Source organism: Lycorma delicatula, chromosome 4, assembly GCF_047948215.1.
Source record: "Lycorma delicatula isolate Av1 chromosome 4, ASM4794821v1, whole genome shotgun sequence".
Taxonomy (NCBI): domain Eukaryota; kingdom Metazoa; phylum Arthropoda; class Insecta; order Hemiptera; family Fulgoridae; genus Lycorma; species Lycorma delicatula.
Window position 1 is genome coordinate 59,252,984 of NC_134458.1, and position 22,038 is coordinate 59,275,021.

General features: G+C 29.2%; 1 protein-coding gene across 1 annotated transcript in view; it reads left to right on the forward strand.

Moving 5' to 3' along the window:
- onecut (homeobox protein onecut) overlaps nt 1-21,085 on the forward strand; it is a 165,802-nt gene extending 144,717 nt beyond the window's left edge. The window contains exon 7 of the mRNA XM_075361945.1: nt 20,606-21,085. Coding sequence (XP_075218060.1) covers nt 20,606-20,821 — 216 coding nt within the window. The 3' untranslated portion in view covers nt 20,822-21,085. The remainder of the gene's footprint in view (nt 1-20,605) is intronic.
- Nucleotides 21,086-22,038: the final 953 nt, after the last annotated feature.

Sequence of the window (22,038 nt, forward strand, 5' to 3'; positions counted from 1 at the left end):
GAAACAAAAAAAAAGAGATTTTAATATTCTAATCTTATTCTGCCATCAATAAAGTTTTTAACTGTTTTCTATAGTCTTACTTGCGACATACGACAAAAACTTGAAAAAGAAAAAAACAAACAGAATAGTTATCGTTTTATTTCAGTAACATTAGTCATCGAATAAAGAAATGTTTCGTTATAGTATTAAAGAATACACACGGTATAATGACGATATGTGAAATCATTATATACATAAGGAGTCTAAACAGGTCCTACATCAGAATAGATAGTAAGCCGAAAGGGATCTAAATAATACGAAAATAACGTAGATGCAGCTACAGAAAAATTCGAATGCAAATATCAATTAAAATAAAATATACGTCATTAAACATATCCGGCCGAGGATTAAGATTCAAGTAGTCAACCGAGCAGTGAATTACTTTTACTCTTTGTATCGACTCGTTTTTATGACCGTTTATTCTTTATTTGATTTAATAATAACCTCGATTTTCGTATAAACTTCAGAAGTCTTTCAAGAAGATTAATATTATTTAATCGATGAAGAATTAACGAAACCCGAAGAATATTTTGAAATCGACTCGAGTAATACAATTAAAGAAAGTATTTTAGTGAAAGTAAAAAATTAAGAATATTTAAAATAATTTTTTAAAAATTAAAAATTATTATATTTAAAATTATAATTTTAAAAAGTACGTAGTTTTAATAAGGCTAACAAATTCGTTTATTCTTTACTAATTTTTTTCTTAATATAAAATTACTTTTGTTAAATGTAAACATCGATATATTATAATAGTGTCAGTTTAATTGAAAAAGTTGTAAAAAGAAACCGATAATGAAAACTAATAAATTTATTCCACCGATTAATTTTATATTTTTATATATCTATATTTATTTAAATATTTCATTTAAAATTATTTCAATTTTCTTTAAGAGAAGTAATTTATATAAAAAATCGCGAAGAAGAATCGAAGATGCTAGTTGTGCAGAAGGCATAAAAAGAAGTTCTTTTGCCTGTGAACTAACGAACTAATAAATGGATTATTTTGACGAGATAAAGAAGACAAATAAATCTAGAGACTTATTATATACTATGATTCGATCTTGAGTTTAAATATAAAACAGGTCGATAAGAGTTCGTTAAGAGTAACGTAACCAGCTTTCGGTAACATTAACTCTGATTATGTTATTTTATAAATTGAAGTCGATAAAAAATATTAGAAGCTAATTTTACTTTACCAATTTCTTTAAGTTAATGAAAAAGAATTTCAAAAATATTTAGGCATCGCTGCAGAAGTCCTCCTCCTTCTCGAGCCGAAGTGGAATGAGAGGCCTAACGCGAAACGCGTGTTTTTACATCGAATTAATCGTCCACATATATTATTTCTAAACAGGTCGTTATGCTCTCATTATTATAATTTATTTAATATTTTGGCGGCCGCTAAAATTACTTTAATTATATTGATAAAAACATAAGTGAAATTATAAACATATAAAACGCGAAACATATTCAACGCCATCATATCAAATTACATCTACAAATCATTCATCATATATCGTTTAAAAAGATTCCTCCTAAATATAATTAAATTAATAAAACGTTATCGCATATATATAATCATCATTTAAGCGACGGACTTAAACAACGAATGATATCGACATAAAGTTACAAATTAAGAATTAGTTTTGATTCATAATTATAGCCGTATGTCTGTCAAAATTTTAAACGGAAGAAGATTGAATCCTCTTATATTCAGATCGTTTACTGCAGCCGGCTTAAAAAAAAACAAAAATATTTTTGCGGAAACGTTCATAAGAATCATTACTGAAAACTAAATGTTGGTTCCAAATTATTAGATTTTATTTAAAAAAAATAAACTCGTATATATTTCAATTTTTTCGAATATCGAACTAAAATTTCAAGTTCGGTAGAGCAGAAATGCACACCAAAGCGCCCATTGCATCATTTTTTTTTAGCTTTGTCTTTTCTTAACTTTGTTACGCAAGGTCGAGATTAAAATAGAAAAATATTTAAGCAACTTTATCCGTATCGAATTATTAATATAACTATCACTAAGTATCTTTCCAACTTGACGGCATAAATATTTTATCACTGTTGAGGCGGAATCTTTACAAACATCTTAAAACTTTCATCGTTTGTTAAAATTATGCAAGGATGAAGCTAATGAGTTCAATTTTTATTAAGAGGTAAGCTTTTCGTTAGAGCTTGCTTATTATCCTATTATTATCCTATCGGAGAGTAAATGTCAAAATTTAACGAAGACAACATAAAACGAACAGGTTTAAAGTTAATTAAAATCTTAACAGAATTTATTTCACTTTTTGACGGGGAATATAAATCTTCAGATTCACAAATTAACGTACTTACGAACCCGTTATCAGAAACTATTTAAATAAAACAATTTGTAGATTCGTAGACGGATTTCTGTATCCAGGAACGAAACGAGGAGACGTTACAAATACTGCTGCTATGTGGATGTCACATAAAGGAATCGCATTTCGATTCACAAAAGTTACAACAGCGATATATACATAATGTTCCATAACATGTAACATCCTTTGATTACAACAGCTATACCGTGATGATTTAGGAAATTCATATCGTATAATTAAAAGATGAATTCGACTAGTATGTACGATAAGATCGAAAGGAAGACTCTCAGAGCAAAGAAGAAAGACTCTCAGAGCCGGGAGGAGGTATCGAGCCGTCCTATTTAACTCGTGAGATGAACAGTAAATAGATCATCTTAAAAACCTAACAGCCGTTCTTAGATATTCAAATTTTTTGGGGTTTTACAAAATAAAAAAAATAAAAATTACTATAACATTTATAAATAAAAGACAAATGGACACAAAATAGGGGTTTTGATTTCTGCTACGATCGGAAAATATTCATCCAAAATCACGAAAAACAACAGTGAAATATTTTATGCAACGTTTCCGTACATCTCATATTATTTTACTAGAGCTAATCGCTTACGTAGTTATACAGACTTATACGGATCCAAAAACAGACACAATTTACAGCGATAAAAAGAACAGTATGACGTAAAAGGACAAAGGAGTTTTAAATTTATAAAATAAAACCAGAATAATAAATTTATTAAAATATAAATATAAGTTTATATCGTAATTCACATCGATAAAAAGCGTAAACTGTGGATCAAATGTATGTGTAAGCGGTGTGGACTACATAACAGTAATATTCTTAAGTCGAGACGAGATATTTTCTCTCGCGATCTGGAATGTTCATACAATACTTTTACGAAATCGAGAAGAAAATCATTGACAGAAGAGATAAAACTACGTTTTTAATATTATTAAAAACGTCGGGAAGAGTCCAAAAAATGTAGAAAAGAAGATTTGTTGGATTTCATTTAAAAAATCAAACTTTGATAAAAATTTTAACAATTTTGATTTAACAAGAGCGAGTTCACAGAGTTCCACGACTTCCTAAAATTCAACAGTTCGTTCTAATAATTTAGAACAAATTATATCTATAATACATTATTTAACCTGTTCATCTGTCCAAATTTACACCGATAAATGGATAAAAATCGTAGTACGAAAGATTATGTCAACAGGTCAAATACGTTCAAACGCCTAAACATTTAAAGACAGTTTTACCTTGTCGGCCACTATACTCTACTTAATTCAGTTTAGATGAAGGAACATCTATTAGGAAGTATCGTTTTTCATGTGCAATATTTAACGAAATTCTATTGATTAATTTTATACTAATACATACGCACTTTTACAAGTGGATGGGTACATCGCTGCATAACTTAACATGGTGTCGAGTCTAAAAATTTACATTTTATAACTATTTTGAGTAATTCGTGAACTGTCTTTGATCCACTTCCAACTTATCACAAAAAAAATATGAAGAGTTTAATTGTTTTCTTAATTTTGTGGTATCAGATACTAAATAAAAGCTCTAAAAAGTAGAAAAAAATTACAATCTACTTAAAAAAATTTTCTATTGTTTGAAAATTAACTCCGGAATGTTAGAATCGAGTTCACTGTTCGAATCCTTGATATTCATACTTTTCTCGGTACAAAAATTCAATAAAAAAAGTGATTTTGTATTATTGCGAATCTAACGCGTTATACTAACGCTAAACTTCTAAACACTTAATTAAATGAAATAAAATTAAAAAAAAAACTGTTCGATAGGATAATCGTATCGGTAAAGAGGGAAAATCGATTTCGCAAAGAAGATATGATAATATAATATGGTTATTATACTGAAATAAATATAATTTTTGTAAGAAAATCATAACGTCTAGATAAAAACAAGTCTGTAGCGTTATATTCAACAGGTGCTTACACCGTTTACGTATCGTGCAGGGATCGATTGCATTCTATGAGGACAGCTGATAGTTTAATAGGATACGGTCGTTTTAAAGTAAAATCCACTCATTACTTAGCTATCTAGTTCAAAATAATGGAACGAATCCGTAAATTATACGCAACTGTCACCCGGCTGAAAGCAAAAAAATCTCTTTTTTTATGTTCATCACCTTCATATCTTTAAGAGCAAGAAATATCATGACGAGATTGTCACTCTATTTGGAAGCTAACCGCTATAAATAAGCGATAGTTTGCAAGATTTAAATACTGGTCGCCAGTCGTTTAAAAATCACGTCGTCAGAAATCATCGAAACAAAATGAATGCTGAAAATTTCCTATTATACTTTTATGATAATTTTCAAGCGAAGTTCACGATAAACATAAAAACTGAACCGACTGACTCCATGAGGAAGCAGAACAACGTAAGTTATTGTTATAAAGTTTAACGGTCTATAGAAGTTTTAATTTTAAAATAAATCAGATCTATATAATTTATTGAAAAAGGCGATTCAGTAGGCCAAAATTAAAATAACAGATAACAAAACAACAGTATAAAAAACAGAAAAAAAGTTGAAAATAATCGGTTTGAATTCTTAACAATCACTTTGTAGCTAACACGTAGGTTCTACGATCTTCAAATTGCTTACTATTCCGGCACTTTTGCAATGTAAACGATCGATTCGATCGTACTGGTCACAATAAAAAATTACGATGGTGAAACATTTTTGTTACAGTTTAATGAGAATACAGTTACAGTGAGTAAATTTTATTACAAAAATAACCGCGACCAATAAAGACGCCTGCGGGCTCTACAAAGAAAAGATCCTGTGTTATAAATTTTCGACGTCAATGATGACCTCTCTATCACAGCGCACAATAATATTCGTACCCGCAAGTTATTAAACGTAAAAACGACAGTACGGTGACGACAATAATTCGTTATCATCCAGCTGATGCCTTCACAAAATTTTAATTCGCAATCACACGAAAAGCTAATTTCAAAGGGAAGCAGAAATGTATTGTTTATACTCTTGAGATTTATACTGTATAACATTTATGTACAACAGCTACCTGTTACATTTAAAATGAATAACTAAAATATTTTTTAGTATTAATTTTAGAAAAAGAGATAGAATAAACGCAGATTTTTTTTAAGATAAAATTTTACTGAAATTATTGTTGACAATAAACAATTAAAATCGTTAATATTACATGATAATTTCTTATAATTCGATGAAAAGTATTTTATTTTGCATAATTTCAAATTTCATATTTAATTTACATTTCATATAAAATTTAAACCAATTATTAGTGAAAATTTATTATTTTTTTTTTTAAGTACGGTTATATTAATTTTTTTAAACGATTATTTTATTCAATCTGATTAAAATTTAATATTTATTTTCTAAACCTAAAATTATCAGAAAAGTAATGTTGAAATAAAAATACAGAACGCAACGAATCACTTTCAGCTTTAACGTCTGAAGAAATGCATAAAACTTTATCCACGAAGTACGCACATAATTTTCATCACCACATATTTACTACGTAAAAAGGAAATATTCAGTGAGAAGAATCATCGGCTAGATTAATTAACGTACAATCTTTAAGAAAGATATTTCATTCGTAACTTTATGCTTAATGTAAATAAATTGTTAACTGAAAAATTTTTGTATTTCCACATCTTTTCATAAGTCGGTATTAATATTATTATTATTGTAATTATTCTTATATAAAAATATTTTTTCATATTTAATGATAAAATTCTTAGATTTTTTAAAAAATTGTTCTCGATTAAAAATATATTTATTTAATTTCCATAAATAGTGAAGCAGGAGAATAGTACAAATCGCTTGACAGATACAATAAAACAATAATGGATTATATTAACTGGCATCCTTATTTTTTAATTTAAAACGGTAGATTTTAAAACATTCAACGAGTAATTTTTTGTATATTACATCAGCTCAATAAAACTAATGACGTGTATATAAAATTAAGGAATGAAATTTAGCATATTTAACGTATACCAGTCAGTGAAATCTATTTCCTTGTCGTTTTGGGTTACTACTATCGCTTACGACGGCTACATCGTTGTACTCATGAAAGCGAAAAAGCTTTTCAACATAAACCGCCGCGGTGGCGGATCCATTACGGTGTATTTTATACGGATTTACACGGGCTTCTCACAAACAAACTGACCGAATAAAACCTATTTTTTCGTTCGAAAAATTTGTCGTTACGAGCTTTGCGGTGGAAAATAACAATTCTGCATGTAATAAGTAATCCTTTAAATATAATGACATTTGATAAGATATTAATGACGTTAATATATATAAGATATTCCCCGATATTCCAGGTCGGACTATTGAATATGACGATTAGATATATAGTTCGGGCCGAAAGAAATCGATCTCCGACGGTCGATCACTGCCGAGTAAAATATCGAGTGATCGTAATTTTGAGTCCGATTTCGAGCTACACATGAGATCTTAGCCTGATAAAACGTACTATAAAGAGCATAGGATGCGCCTTATGGGAGCGATAATTAAATTAGATAAATAATTTTTTAGTAGCGCGGCATGTACTTGAACGTTCACAGTCTTACTGACTGAATTCATAATCGTATACACGGAAGATCGAACGGATTTATTATCTCTCTGATCACGAAACTGTATCGACCGTAGAAGAAGATCGATTTTCTATAATACCCTATCCTTAATGTAATATCCTTGCCGTAAAAGTAAATTTATCGATTACAATAACAGTCGGTGTAAAATGTTCCTAGTATTATCGCCTACAGTTCTTATTTAGACTTATCTTTAGATAAATTAGTTATAAGTGTTAAACCTCAGATAATGTTCAGAGACCGTCAGTTGAATGTAACGTCAGTCGATTGTTCGTCAAATGGCCGGTATCAAATACAGCTAAAAAAAATCCTCCATGAATCTAAAAAGATATCTAATTATTGTTATGAAATAAATCGTGATAATTAATAATTACAAATCAATGAAGCGTTAATTTGTGTACACTCGTGCTGTTGGTGAGAGAAAGGAAGAGAAAACGTGGTGTGTGTGTGTGTATTTGTTTGGATGTTACGTACGTACGACAGAACGAACAGAATATCTCATCATATCAATTTAATATACAGTAAAATCATGTACGTCAGATAAACAGAATCCGGTAGTAATCAAAACATATAGAAAATAACAGAAACTAATGAACGACGACCTAAATCGAAAAATAATTCCTATAAACCTAAAAAAATAACTGATTTTTACTTGAAAAAGACCGACCTTAATTCAATTTAATATTTGTTTTATTTAATTCATTGTGAATCAATATTCACAATACGCTTAAAACGCGACAAAAAATATAATTATGTAGTCTATTAAAAATAATGAACCCGTTATCATTCATATGCCGCCAAATTTAAATACTAGGAAAATGGAACGAAAATACTAATGTTTTTTAGCGAGTGAATTTATTATTTACAATGAAGAAAAAGATATTTTTTGTTTAAATTTTCACATAGAAGTTATGTTTTTTATCGAATAAGTTTTCCTTATTATTCCGATTAATTGTAGGTGTTTACCGTTAAAAGAAAAGATCAACCATCTAGTATTGTAGGAGTACCATTTTTATATTTTTACGAGTAAAGCCGACTTTTGCGACTGCAAAATAAATTGTGACCGAATATTCGACTACAACTGATAAAAGTTCGATCGCTTCCCTTTTGAATCGTTTCGACCGAATTACATACGACCACACGTATACAAAAATACTGTACCGATATCGTATCGATAAATCCTTTAAAGATTTTATTTCTGCAATTCCCGTAATCGTGTTAGCATATTGTTAACATGAAAACGGTCATTCGTATAAAACTACAGCGCGTAAATTTTTTTTTATTGTGGTTTTTTCCGTTCGTTCTTACGATTTTGGACGTACGAAACGGATCGGTGATCGATAACCATATGATTTTCGAATGAATACATCAAAATAGTATTCTTAAATTTTTTTCAGATTACACAGGAAACACGAGCGACGTCAAAACGGTTTTCTCATTATTGTTTTGCTTTATATTATAAATTTGTGTTATTATTTTAAGATATTTATCTTAAACTTCGAATACGCGGTGTAAAAAAACATTTTTTCCGGTATTTTTCGCGTAAAATACCGATAAAATCTAACGGATAAATAATTTAGAAAATAACGTAAATTGTCGAAGATTAAAATCGACAGAAAAAGAATTACAAAGACGGGCACCCGTTACTCTAAATTACCGTTCCTTACTCTAACAGTTCCTTACGTAACGGTTGAATATTTTTAATTTAAAATGAATATAATTTTCTCTAGATTATTAAAAACGCTTGATTAAATATACTTTCATAAAAATGATTTTTCGAAAACTTCTGAATATTCTAAATTCTTCAATTTCTTTTCCGGATATTTGACTTTTAATTACGTAGCTTAGTATCGGCTCGAGAAAATATCGATAAGAGAAAAACCACAAAAAGTCGATAAACGTTTTGTATTAAAAGATATCTACAAATTCATCTACTTAAGCTGCGTTTATTCGACTTTCCGTTTTAACCGACGGTACAAATTTTTTTTGGTACAAAGTCGTGTCAGCCGAATTCAAAATTTCAACCATACAGAAAAGAATGAACGAAAAAATTTTCAAAATAAACTATATTTCTGGCGATTAAAATAGTGGAATAAAGAAGTCTTACAAATACAATCGCTACACGGTTCGTTTCAGCCTTAATTTGAAAATTCAGAGAGTAAAAATGATCAAAACGATCAGTTCTCTACGTAACTTGGTAGCCGAGCAAATTTAAAGAAGAATAATGAACATATATAAACAAAAACTTATATGATATAATACAACATAAAAGTAAAATTATAGCAGCGATTAATTTATAATTTTTTTAGGGGAAAAAGGTTGTAGTTGTACAGTATATTCGATATAAAACAAACACAAATAGTACCCGTATACGGTGTTCGGCTGTATAACAACATCGTTACAAGCTCTCCGGTTTGAGTCTTCTAAAATACCCTACCTTCTTTCGTGTTTCTGCCGTACGACGAATTCTAGTCACAACAGAACCGACATCGATATAAACTAATAACATCCGTCGTACGTTCTTATTTTACAACATAACTTATTACATTCATAGTAGAATTAATGGAAATTTTTATAAAAGGAGATTAATTCGTCCTATTATTCATTATCCGATGAAAGCGGGATTATACTGTATTATTTAACTGTGAATTTAGAAAAAAAAATTAGAAGCTTAATTAACAAAACACAGAGTGAGTCAAAATAATAAACAAAGTTCGTGTGTGAGGGTGTGTGTGTGTGTGTGCGTGTGTGCGCGTGAATGGTGGGTATTTGAGTGTGTATGTATATAGGGGATGGAAGTGTGAAAGGGGAATGGTGAAAATTTTTTTTTAAATCAGGACAAAATTTCTCACGGAATTAAACTGTTGTTATTTTAGAAATGTATTATAGTATAATCGTTATAATGTAGCAAATTTAGTAGTTGCATATTTTACTGCGCGAGTGTGCACATACACGTAATAAGTTTTCCGCTGGAAACTCTGATTATAACTCCTTCACCGACATTACTAATACATCGCAGAGATACCGAACTCTACACCTCCTTTCCGTGCGACTAAAAGAACAGTATCAGATCTGTCGAACTAAATTATAAGACGTAACTAAAAATATACGTACAAGAGATGTGTTTCCTTTCTTAATTATTTATTAAATATGGTGGTTCAGTAAAGTCCACAGAAGCATCGGAAACCAGGTGCAGAGTGAGTGGTTCTTATTTTATATTATGGATTTAACAATTCGCATAAATATATATACAAACGAATTTATATATTTATTTGTATGAATCATAGAGGTTAAGAAAACCTTTAAGCCTTTTAATGATGAACATAATTACGACTGTAAATCGGTATTAATAAAAACAAACGTCTTTCAGCGTGACGGTTGTGACAAAGGCAAAAACACTTTGATGTAAAAATACGGTCAAAAAGGGCACCGCATCGTCATCGATCACGGTAAATATGACGGCGTTTTTAAATTCCATTTCCGTATATTTCTTTCTATGTTAAATTAATTCGTTGTCGGGATTAAAATACACTCGAAAGAAATCGGAAATTTTCGTTTTCCTTTTTTAAATCGAGTTATTTTATTTGAATAACTTTACCGATTCGAAAAAATAGAGCGCGCATTAAAAAGTTTATAATATAAACCACCCGTTGAAATATAGTTCTTGCAGGAAATATCTATTAACGCAACGACATTAGGATACGAATTATGCATCAAGAATCGGGTCGAAAATCAGACAACACTTTCCGAGAACCGATCGTTGAAATCATGGTCCTTATAAACTGAGGCTGTTTTTCGTAAAATAAATTAGTTTTCAAGCATTTATTGTTTTTTTTTTAATAGATGTTTTTTTCATATTTAATCGAAATCAAACCGTCATCAAGTTTTTGTAAGACGACGTAAAATAATTTATGGAACGAGAATAGGGGGGGCGGTTTAAATCTTGCCAGAAAATTTCAGCGCCATTTCGAGCGAATTCAAAATAAGCTTCGGTGTCGATACCGGTCTAGATCGGTATCGGAACTTACTTTGAGAGTCATCAGTACCAAAAACGAAATATTTTACACGGTAATGTTCCCGATTCATTTTTTTCTGTCGTTTACTGTCGGAATAATTAATTTTCTAATTCATTAATTCTGTTTATTAAAATTCCGGGGTAACATTTTGACATAGGTTTGCGAGTACCGATCTCTCGAGTACCTAGCCAATAATAAAAATTATATCGAAGACGTTCATAATCCATTGCGTCGATTAAATGTAAATAAAAGAAAAGACAAAAGACGATCTATATTAGCTTCATACATAAAATAAAGTCGTTTACCTCTTTTAACAATACATCTTAATCAGGAAAACAGTAAAACTTAAAAACTATTAGTTTTTATCAGTAATTATTTTAAGATATTCATTTTAGTGATATAAATGTAACAAAACTAAACGGTTAATTTCAGAAAAGAAAATATCAGTCGGGTAGATAATCGTAAAATAGCCTCAAAGAAAGGAAAATATTAAAATAAGATGTATAATATTAAGAACGGTTTTAACATGACTGATAAACAAACTATAAGAAATTAAATACGTCAATGGTATTTATTCTATCATCCATAGATAAAAAGACAAAAATATTAATTTTAATAAATATATTACGTAACGAAAAGCTCTGTTAGTAGATGTAACAAATTATTTTACGTTTTGATAAAAAGCATCTTTTATGAAAAGAATTATTATCCGGTGCTCAATGTTATTTAGTGTGTTCGGAAACCATTAAAAAAATTAATATAAACAATATTTAAAAACAATAAATTAATATCGCTTTTAAAAATACTCACAAAATAAACTTACGGGTACCTTATAAACCTTTTAGAAATCCAAAACAAAATATTACAGAGTAATAAACATAAATTCGGCTTACCAACGGTCAAAAAGGTTAACTATTAACTTTTACACATTATAAGTGTAGTATACATAACATATAGGGCGATGAAATACTAAGAAAATGAATGAAAAAAATCTATATATACTAGCGATATATATATATATATCGCGGCTTTGCTGCCTATATGGTTTCTTGCGGTTCTCATCGCAATGAATTTTTTTTTATAATATGTATTTTTGGTCATGTAACCAGGCAGGTGCAGCCAGTCGCGTCGCACATAACAGTAACATTGCCAGCGATTGTTTTGGTTGGCGCCGCGCCGTATACTATCACACGCCTCAAAAAATCATTAAAAAAAAATCATAAAATCCTTAAAAAAAACCGAAAATGGTTTTTAGATATTTATCTGAAGAGTATTATCAAGCACAAATCTACTGATTATCTCCTTTAGTATAGCCGGAAATAAGGAAAATTTGCAATCATTGCTAAAAGGTTTTTAACTTTCTTCGCCCTTTTCAAAGTCGAATTTCAGAAAATTTCGAGATTGGTTTTTAGATGTTTACATGAAGATTACTAACACCAAACATCAAGTTGATGATATTCATTTAATTTGTTACCAAGAAATTAAAAAAATAGTCGTGTTTCCAAAAAGAGATTTCAAAAATCCATTTTAACCCTTTAAACTCGGAATTAAAAAAAAAAATAGAAATTGGTTTTTTTAGATATTCACATGAGGATTAACACCCCAAAAATCAAGTTGACATCTTCATTTGTTCCCAAGAGATTCAAAAAATAGTCGGGATTCCAAAAAAAAAATCAAAAATCCATTTAAACTCGGGACTTCAAAAAATCCTTTCTTAGAGTGCCCTTAAACTTTAAGAATAACGTTTATACAAATTTTTATCAATTTATCTTCAGTAGTTCGTGCTAGGCGTTAATCACTCACGAAATTTTATTTTATATATAAATAAATATACCGATGTAACTTATGTAAACGGATATAAGTTATATTATAGATAAATCGTTTTATATATTCATAATTAATAATAAAATTTAACATTGGTAAAACGAAGCGCTGCGTTAGCCGCATTAACATTGACAAGTTTAAAGTTTAACGACTCGCTTTATAATAAGGAAAAAATCTAAGGTGGTTTTATATTTCCCTCTATTACTTTTCTATTAATCAACGCAGTTAAAAATAAAGAAAAGTCTGCGATTTTGATCAATTTTATTACATTTACTCTTTGTGAAATCTATTAAATTAAATGTGTCCTTTTAATTATTTAATCCTTTCTCCTTGTCATTGTCAAATTCGGGCAATTTTGACAGATGGTTTTCTGATTTTCAGCCATTTTTTCAAGTAATAGCTATCTTAGTCAAAAATAGGTTTAATTTTGAAAATTAAAAAAAAAACCCTGTTATATTCATATCGACACGCTGAAAAAAAGTACCTTAACTAAAAAGTAATCGTTCTTAAGACGGCGATGAAACTGTATTGAAAAACTCAAATTATTATTATTAGATGTTGTTTTGTTTTAAATTTTTTAGACCAGCGAAATAATGAAATAAAATTGAATATTAAAAAAAGAGTTCGGAGAATAAGATATAACACCATCCACGAATTTTTTACCATTATTATGAAACGACTATTTAGTTTCAAAGTTATTCGCAAATGTAATGAGGTATTTTATATATATGAATTTTACGATAAACATTAAAAGAAAATATATAAAAACGTACACCGATTTATATGTAAAAATTTCACATAAAACAGATAATAAAATCTATTAATTAAATAAATGATTAATGTCTTCAAGAAACATTTTTAAATTGAAGAGAAAATGGGAAGAGAAACATGATTATGATATTTGTATTAATTACATTTAGGGACCGCCCACCAATCGTCCAGTAAAATGCAAAATTAAAAAATATATTAAGACTATAAAAAAAAATAACGTAAATGTGATTTCACTGAATATATACTCTTGGAATATAAATAAATATCTTTTATTCTGAATATTTCTAATAATAAATATCGCGATAAAGTTAGAAAAAAAAATTATATATAGCGATAAAAAAAGATAAAAAGTTAGCGATAAAAAATTGGTAATTTATATAACAATAAATAAATAAATCTTTAGTCTGATCAGAACATAAATTTACATTCTATAGATCGCGTTCATATAAGATAAAATTATAAACATAAAAACAAATTTTAAGATTAAAAAAGAATGTGTTAAAGACCATATTAATTATTTAAATTCGAACACATAAAATGATGTTAAGGTAAATACATTAAATATAAAAAATTACTCAAAATAATTCACGATTCAGAGGCCGCTATCAAATATCAAAATGCTATATATATATATACATCATCGAACGGGATGCAAATAAATCATGTTTTGTTTTAATTAGAATTATTTAAAAATTAATCGAGAGAGTAATATTGTTTCCGTAAGAAATATTTTTTAATTCTATTTTAAATAAATCGGTGGGAAGATTTTCAAAGGTTCGGAATCTTATTAAAAATTGCAACGTAAGCGTAATAAGGCCCTTTGTTATAAGCCGAAGTGTTGTGTCGAGTTATACGAACACAATAGTTTTAATCATTTTTTGGATAAATTACTTATATAGACAGGTATTAAACCTAAAAAAAATTAATAAAATAAAAACGAGTTTAGTTTTTCGTTTCCCTAATATAATGTAATGTAATAAAATTCTTTATATTTTGATTATTTTGTTATCGCTAATGCATTACATGAGAATTTTTCTGAGTTTGATGTTTTAATAATTTTCTTCATAATTATGTCAACTAGATGCGGAGAAGCCATTTTTTTTTATTCTCCGGTTACTTTTCTGCTAACTTATACGATTGCATTTCACAATGAAACTTTTCTTCGAGAAAAACCCAAAAAATTATCCTTATTTTGATTATGCGCAAAAAAAAAACATTCTTAAAATATCTTATTAACCACCTAATAACCGACCTTTCCTCATCGGGTTAAAGCACCAATCGTTTTCTATTTGTCGGCCATTGTTCAAACGCTAACTCTTTTAGCCACGAATTGGGTTACTTTTAAAAATTTTAAATTAAATTTATAAGTTTAATTTGATAAGCCGAATAAAAAAATGTACAAATTATTATACGAATCCAATACCTATTTTAAAATAATTATTTTACGATAGGGATGAATATGTAATTTTAATATTATTAGTTCTGGATTACCTGCGGAGAAGAGTAAAAATTACTCTAACGATTCAGTAATAACACGATACATAACTGCTACTTTGGATTGCTGCTCATAAAAATGTAACCGTTAATAATATTAACGGTTACATTTTTACATTTTTAATATTAACGGAAAAATTTCGTGTTAGTACATCTGTACTAACACGAAATTTTTAATAACCTATTTATCTACAAAAATCACTTAATTGCAACTAATAATCGTTATTTTTATTTTATTATTCGACTTATCAAATGAATGTACCTAATTTTTTTAATTTAAAAAAAATTTTTTTCATCTGAATAACAATTGTGTGGTATAAATTTCAAACCAAAGAAGAACGATGAGAAAAGATGACGTATTATGTGATTAAGGCATATTTTTAGAATTTTTTGATTCGTTTCACATAGGCGTAAATACGACTTACGTTAAAAACCAATTAAAAAAAAAAACAAAAAAAAAACATTTTCTATAACTTTATTTCCATTTTTTTATAGATAAATTACAGAACCAAAAAGAAAGCCAAAATTTCATAAGTTTTAATTTTTATCATAATTAAGAACCAATTATTAAACTTGAAAATCATCAGCCAAGGAATAATCCGGTTATTATAAGTCGATACCACGTGAAAAACTTATATTTAATCGATCTAAAATTCTAATAATCTTACATTTTCGCCAAATCTGTGTTCGGTGACTCAGTAAAAATGGACTAAAAGAAAACACAGAAAGTGTTTATTGTTCTTTTATTTCGGGAAAACAACGATACCTATAGAAATTTATTGAAATTATATTTTTATATGAGGTTTATGCAGATTTTTTATAATTAAAAAAACTATATAATTTATTAATTTATATATAAATTAATTAACCGATTCCTATTAAATAATTAGCCACTTTCGAATCCCCACGTTTCATGACAAAAGTTCTGTTAATTAACAATTAAAAATCTATCGCGCTAAGAAATTTCCCAGTCGATAAATTATACGATAAAAACGCTGATAGCTTTGAAAGGCACAAAATATAAAATAGAATTGGCAGTCAATACTAGAATATAATAAAAAATTAAAAAAAAAAAAAACGTTGCCATAAGACTTACGAAATCGTTTCATACTCATATCGGATGTATACGAAGTATTGCCGCTTTAGGAACGATGTACCATCGAGACTAATTCGGAATACTGTGAAATAGCGAAACTACGTATAAATACGAATCTTTAAATACATAATTCGGACGGCGTTTTAATCTCATGATAACGGTATCAAAAATAATAATAAATTTTCTTCTTTTTTTTCATATTTTCTGTATGTCGGCTAAATAGTGACGCTTTTTTGTCGAATCTTCTCATGAAAAAAAGATTGGTACGGTCCCTAACCTACAACGGAAGATAAAATATACTGGCAATTACTTACCTCCGAAATAATAATTTTGTAACCGACTGAAATGACGGATATCTGATCGGCGGGCATTGATTTAGGTTACAAAATTTTATTGTTTCTTAATATTTAATTCTAAAGCACATTTCTTGCACACGAGCACATGATCTTTTCCATAGTTATCAAACAATTGAGCATTTTTTAATCGCTAAAATCAATCGAACGACTTTAAAATTAAATTTGCACTTTCTTAAAAATTACCTTCTATGAAATTTGGTTTAAAACAGTGAAATACACAAAAGTGTCTGGACTTAATTTCGACTTTCTGTTCCCTGAAATCGATCTTTTCGCTTTTTTATGTTCATCTAAATCGCTGACTTCGATTCCATTAAATGATTTTCCCTCAATCGAATATAATAAAATCGCAAAAGTTTAAACAAAACAAAATGATTTAAATTAATTCGAGTCGATATGTAGATGCTGCATATAAATACATTTTTACAGAACGTAACTATTTAATTTAAAAGCGTAACTTCTAAAAAAAAATCAACTGGTTAGTTTTTAAATCGTAGAAAATTTTGTAAAGCTTTTGATATATTTCGAAAAGATATTTGTTCGAGTACACCGGATACGGTTTATATAGCAAAATAAAAGATTACTTGGAATGCATCACTTGTTGCCGTAAAAAATTTAAGAAATGTTAAATTATGAAACCTAACGAGCTCCAACGGCAAGAGGCCTGCGGTCGGGATGGCGATCGTCACCGTTCGTTTACACTTCTGTAACATATTTAAAAGATAGTTACGTATATCGCCTATTCGTCTTATATATGTGCATATTAAAAAGCACCCCATCGATTTTATTCGCGGTATACGGGTACAACAAAGCCGTTGCAAGCCAAAACGACAATATTATATTTGTTTACTTTAGTCGATAAAATACTATTCGATTAGAGTTAATCGACAGTAACTTATTTCGACCTACTAGATTATAGTGTTCCTACAAAATATTACTTACTATAAACCTTTAATCGGACATCGAATGAATTAAAGTCCGTTAATGTAATGTCACTGACTGGTGCAGAAGTACCGCTTTTTCTAATGATAATACCTCAAAAAAATAATAATAAATGAATAAAGTGAGAATGATAGTAGACGAAGTCAAATCAACACTTTTTGCACAATGGAATACTAAGCTATATATCGAAGAATTCTTATTCTTCGCAAATGTTAAATTATGAATTTTATTAAGACGCGATAAATTAATTATGAAGCGGATGGTATCAAAGAATATAAGAAATAATAAAATGATAGCGAATAAGAAATAATACATTTTTATAAGTGATCGCTGCGTATAATGTAATAATACCTCTGCTCTCTCGACGATCGTCAATAATAAGGTAAGTCGATTCTGTAAGTGCCACTAGCAGGGACAACATAAAACACATACACAAACTGTCATTATTTATTAAATATCGTTTAATTTTATTATTGACTTATCCGCTGAATTTTACATGCAGCGATACTTTTGTCTTTGCACGTCATCGGTATCTTCATCTGTACCGACGACTTGCAAAGACTTATTGAAACGAATGTTTAACAATTGTCAGTCAGTAAAATTTAAAGGTTTTTCTGCAGTTACGTCTTAATATAAATTAATAGTACAAATCAAAGTACAGCGAGTAATTCGAATTAATAAGTATAAATCTACTTAAAGCCGAGATAAAAGCATGTGTTATAATAAAGGCAAAACTACATTAGTAGAACACTCCCTTAGGAGTTGTTTGTTTGTGTGTGTGTTTGCGTGTGGGCGTAATATATTTATTATTATTTATTATACGTCTAAGTAATATTTATCATTAAGTTCTTTTTCTACTCGTACTTATTTATATTTGCATAGAATTTAAGAACAGCGTTCCTGCCGGTACTCTGTTTGGTTTTATACGGTGAGAATAGTGAGTTACGCATCTTACAGAATTTCTAATTTTGAATTAGAAATTCTATCACCGGTTGTTCAGTTGGAAGAACGCCCACCTATAAATAACAGAATTTCTAATTTTGTAATATTGTTTTTAAAACTTATGTCATTTATTATAATAGTGAGTGAGATGAAATCTACTCACTGCTTTAGTATTCCATTAATTCAGCATCCATCGAAGCAAAGAAAATATTAGTTACTTCCACCGGTGATACTAGGTAAAAATATCTTTTTCCGCAGAAAAGAGTATTGTAATGAGCATAAAATTTTTCGGTGCTCGTAACACGGTCGTCCTTGAACGTTAAAATATGATGGTTGCAAAAATTATATTCTAACGTCATTACTAGTACGCAAATCACATCACGTATCTGTATTTTCTAATTATTTACCGCTGAACAGTTTTAAAATAGAAAAATAAAATTAAGATCACCTGATTTATCAGAGAATTATCACTTCTTCTCAATAATGATCTCTTATATATTACTATAATTATATAAGGCAGTAGATACTTCCCACTCATCTAGTTTACGTTTCATCGAAAACCCGTTTTCCCAGGATCGGTTTTAAGACTCTCTTTGATCGGTACTCTCTCATTGCGGCAACATTTTGTCGATACGCGAAGAATTTAATGTATTTTTCTGTAATTTTGTTTTTCTAACTTCCTACCATCTATGGTTTTACACTTCAAATCGTTACTATATTTTTGAAAATTTGTCATGTCCTCGTATTCCATAATATTACATTCAATTTTTAAAGTAAAGACTCTTTGATTCAGCCGTTCTGCCGTTTCGCTTTTTTATTTCGAATTATGTAACCGTAACGCTTACAGTTGTCGATACTTTGACATCGGTATCTCCTTACTAAGTTCGAAAAGGATCTTTTCTCCTGTATGGAATTAGCACCGTTTATTTCACCTTTTAAATTTTTGCCAAAAATAACAGTATCATCCGTAAACACAGTAAATAATAATATTCTATTTTTATATGATTTATTATACTTCCTCACAGAATTTGTTCTTACATTTCTTTTACAGCTACCGATATAAAGTGGTCAAGAAAAAATCTTCGTCCGCTACCTCCGCCACCTTTTTTTTTGCAGATAATTTTTTTATTCTTACTATCTATCCACCGCAATACCATCAGGCAAAAATATGTAGATACAAAATTTGTTCTGTAAGTAAAGTCTGTAAAATCTTGAGGATGATAGGTAAAGTTAAATTTTCACCGTTGAAATAACAATCGGTAAATTCTCGTTTAGATTATTTACGCTAGACCCGAATAATAAGAGTAAGTGGCGCGTGAAAAAGTCGGTAATGAATAGGACTCGGCTCGATATTTTTAAGAAAATTAACGATTTCACGACCGTATCGTATAAATTTGACGTACTTTATGTTACGTTCAGCGAAAGTTTTTAAAGAAAATCATTTGAAAGTACCATATTTAAAAAAAACCGGTTGCGCGATATTTTACTAAAAGATTTAGAGTTTTGGCTCTTGTTCCCTCTTTGAACAGGCTCATTACGTTACGCACTACTTGGTCAGCCTATTATTGCCGTAATAGTAATAATCATTATCAGACCGGTGACAAAAGTCGCTTCTGAAAACATAGTCGTTTCTACTACGACTGTTTTCTGTGAAAACAGGCTCAATAGAAAAAAGAGATGCGAAGACGTTTCACGATATTACCCTAGTCATAGAGCCGAATACAGGCGGTTTTACGCATCGGCTCCGATTGCCCGCTGAAGTTCGGACGGCATTCAGATCTAGTAGTGTACGTCGGTGATTCCTTTCACCTCTGGCGTACGGTGAACGTAATTATCCTAACTTATAAACGAGACGAACCGGTTACTTATATAATTAATGAACGTAAAGACCGAAATTCACAAAGTAACGAGTTCACGTACTCCTTTCTGGCGCGAAACAGTGCCGTAAACTAAGCGGGTCTCTGCTTAGAAGATGAATACATTCGATGACGTTTTGGCATTTACCGTAACGTCGATGCTAACCTTTGTTAAATCGTTCAAAAAACCTAATGTTTTTATCGCTTCTAAATTATATTCTCCCTATAATTTGTAGAGTACATATACGTATATACGACTTGTATTTTATTATTTCTATTACCGATTGAAAATTTTTTTTCTTTTCACAGGAGACGAAAAGGCCGTCTAAAGAGATGCAAGTAACGATCGCTAGACAATTAGGACTCGAACCGACGACGGTGGGAAATTTTTTTATGAACGCCAGAAGACGATCGATGGATAAATGGAAGGACGAAGAGCCCGGCAAAAATCTTCAGAATTCTCCACAGCACGGACAACCGGCACCGGCGAGCAGCCAGTTACAGACGACCACCGACGTATTGTGACACCATGCCACCGGATATCCCCTACAACACCTCGTATTCCTGTGAAATTTGTCGACCGCCGGAAAGAAGTGTGCGCGTGTGTCGATTAAAATAAAACTTATAAAAACATTTCTACTGATCGTGACGAACGAAAGTACAATAATAAAATTACAGACCGTAGAATTTATGTATTGAATTTGTACTCGTGTACAAAAGATTTTCTGTGAACTATAGACCGAGACGAACGTATTCGATAGAAACAAATTCTTAATAATAATTTTTAAAGCGACGGTCTATTTTAATACACCATCAGCGGCGATCCCTCGTGTATTATTTATTATCGGCAAATGAAATTATTCGAAGTGCCGTATGAACCGTTTAGGTAAAATATATCAAATATATATATATATATATATATATATATATATATAAATTTGTATGTATATAAAAATACAATAGAATACATAGATACTATGTTCTTTTTTTAAGTAGTATAATAATTGTACATTAATATTTATCTATTTTATTTGTTTATGTTTTGTTCTTGTTGTTGTTGCTCCAGGAATTAATAACAATAATAATAATAATAATTAAAATAATAATAATAATTATAAGGGATAGCATTAATTTATTTATTATTGATAATGAAAAAATAAATTGATATACAGAGCTAAGCTCGCAAGAACCATGTACAATATAAAATAATAATAGTAAGTTATAATGTAATATATTATAAATATATAAATATATTTTAGTTACGATGTGTGATACACAATTAATTATTAGGTAATAATGATGATGATGACGATGATAATAATAATAATAACGATAAGTATTATTATTATTATCATTATTTCAATTATGATGTATATTTATTATAATTATAATTGTCACAAGTGCCACCTGCCAATATTGACACGGCTTTTCTATTATCGGTAAATGTAAACGATGATAAACTATGAGAGTAAAAAAAGTAATTTAAATTGTATTTTATATATATATATATATATATATATATATATATATATATGCAATTATGGTAACAGTAATAATTACAATTTAATAGAAACTCATGAATTAAAAAAAATGGAAACAACGTGTAATAAGGTAATGTGAATGAATAAATCATTAATTAAATAATAAATTTATAATGTTGTATTATATTAGTACTGTAAAAAACAAACATAAAAAAATCGTACAGTTTAGCCTACTGTATTTATATACGTTTAAACAGATGG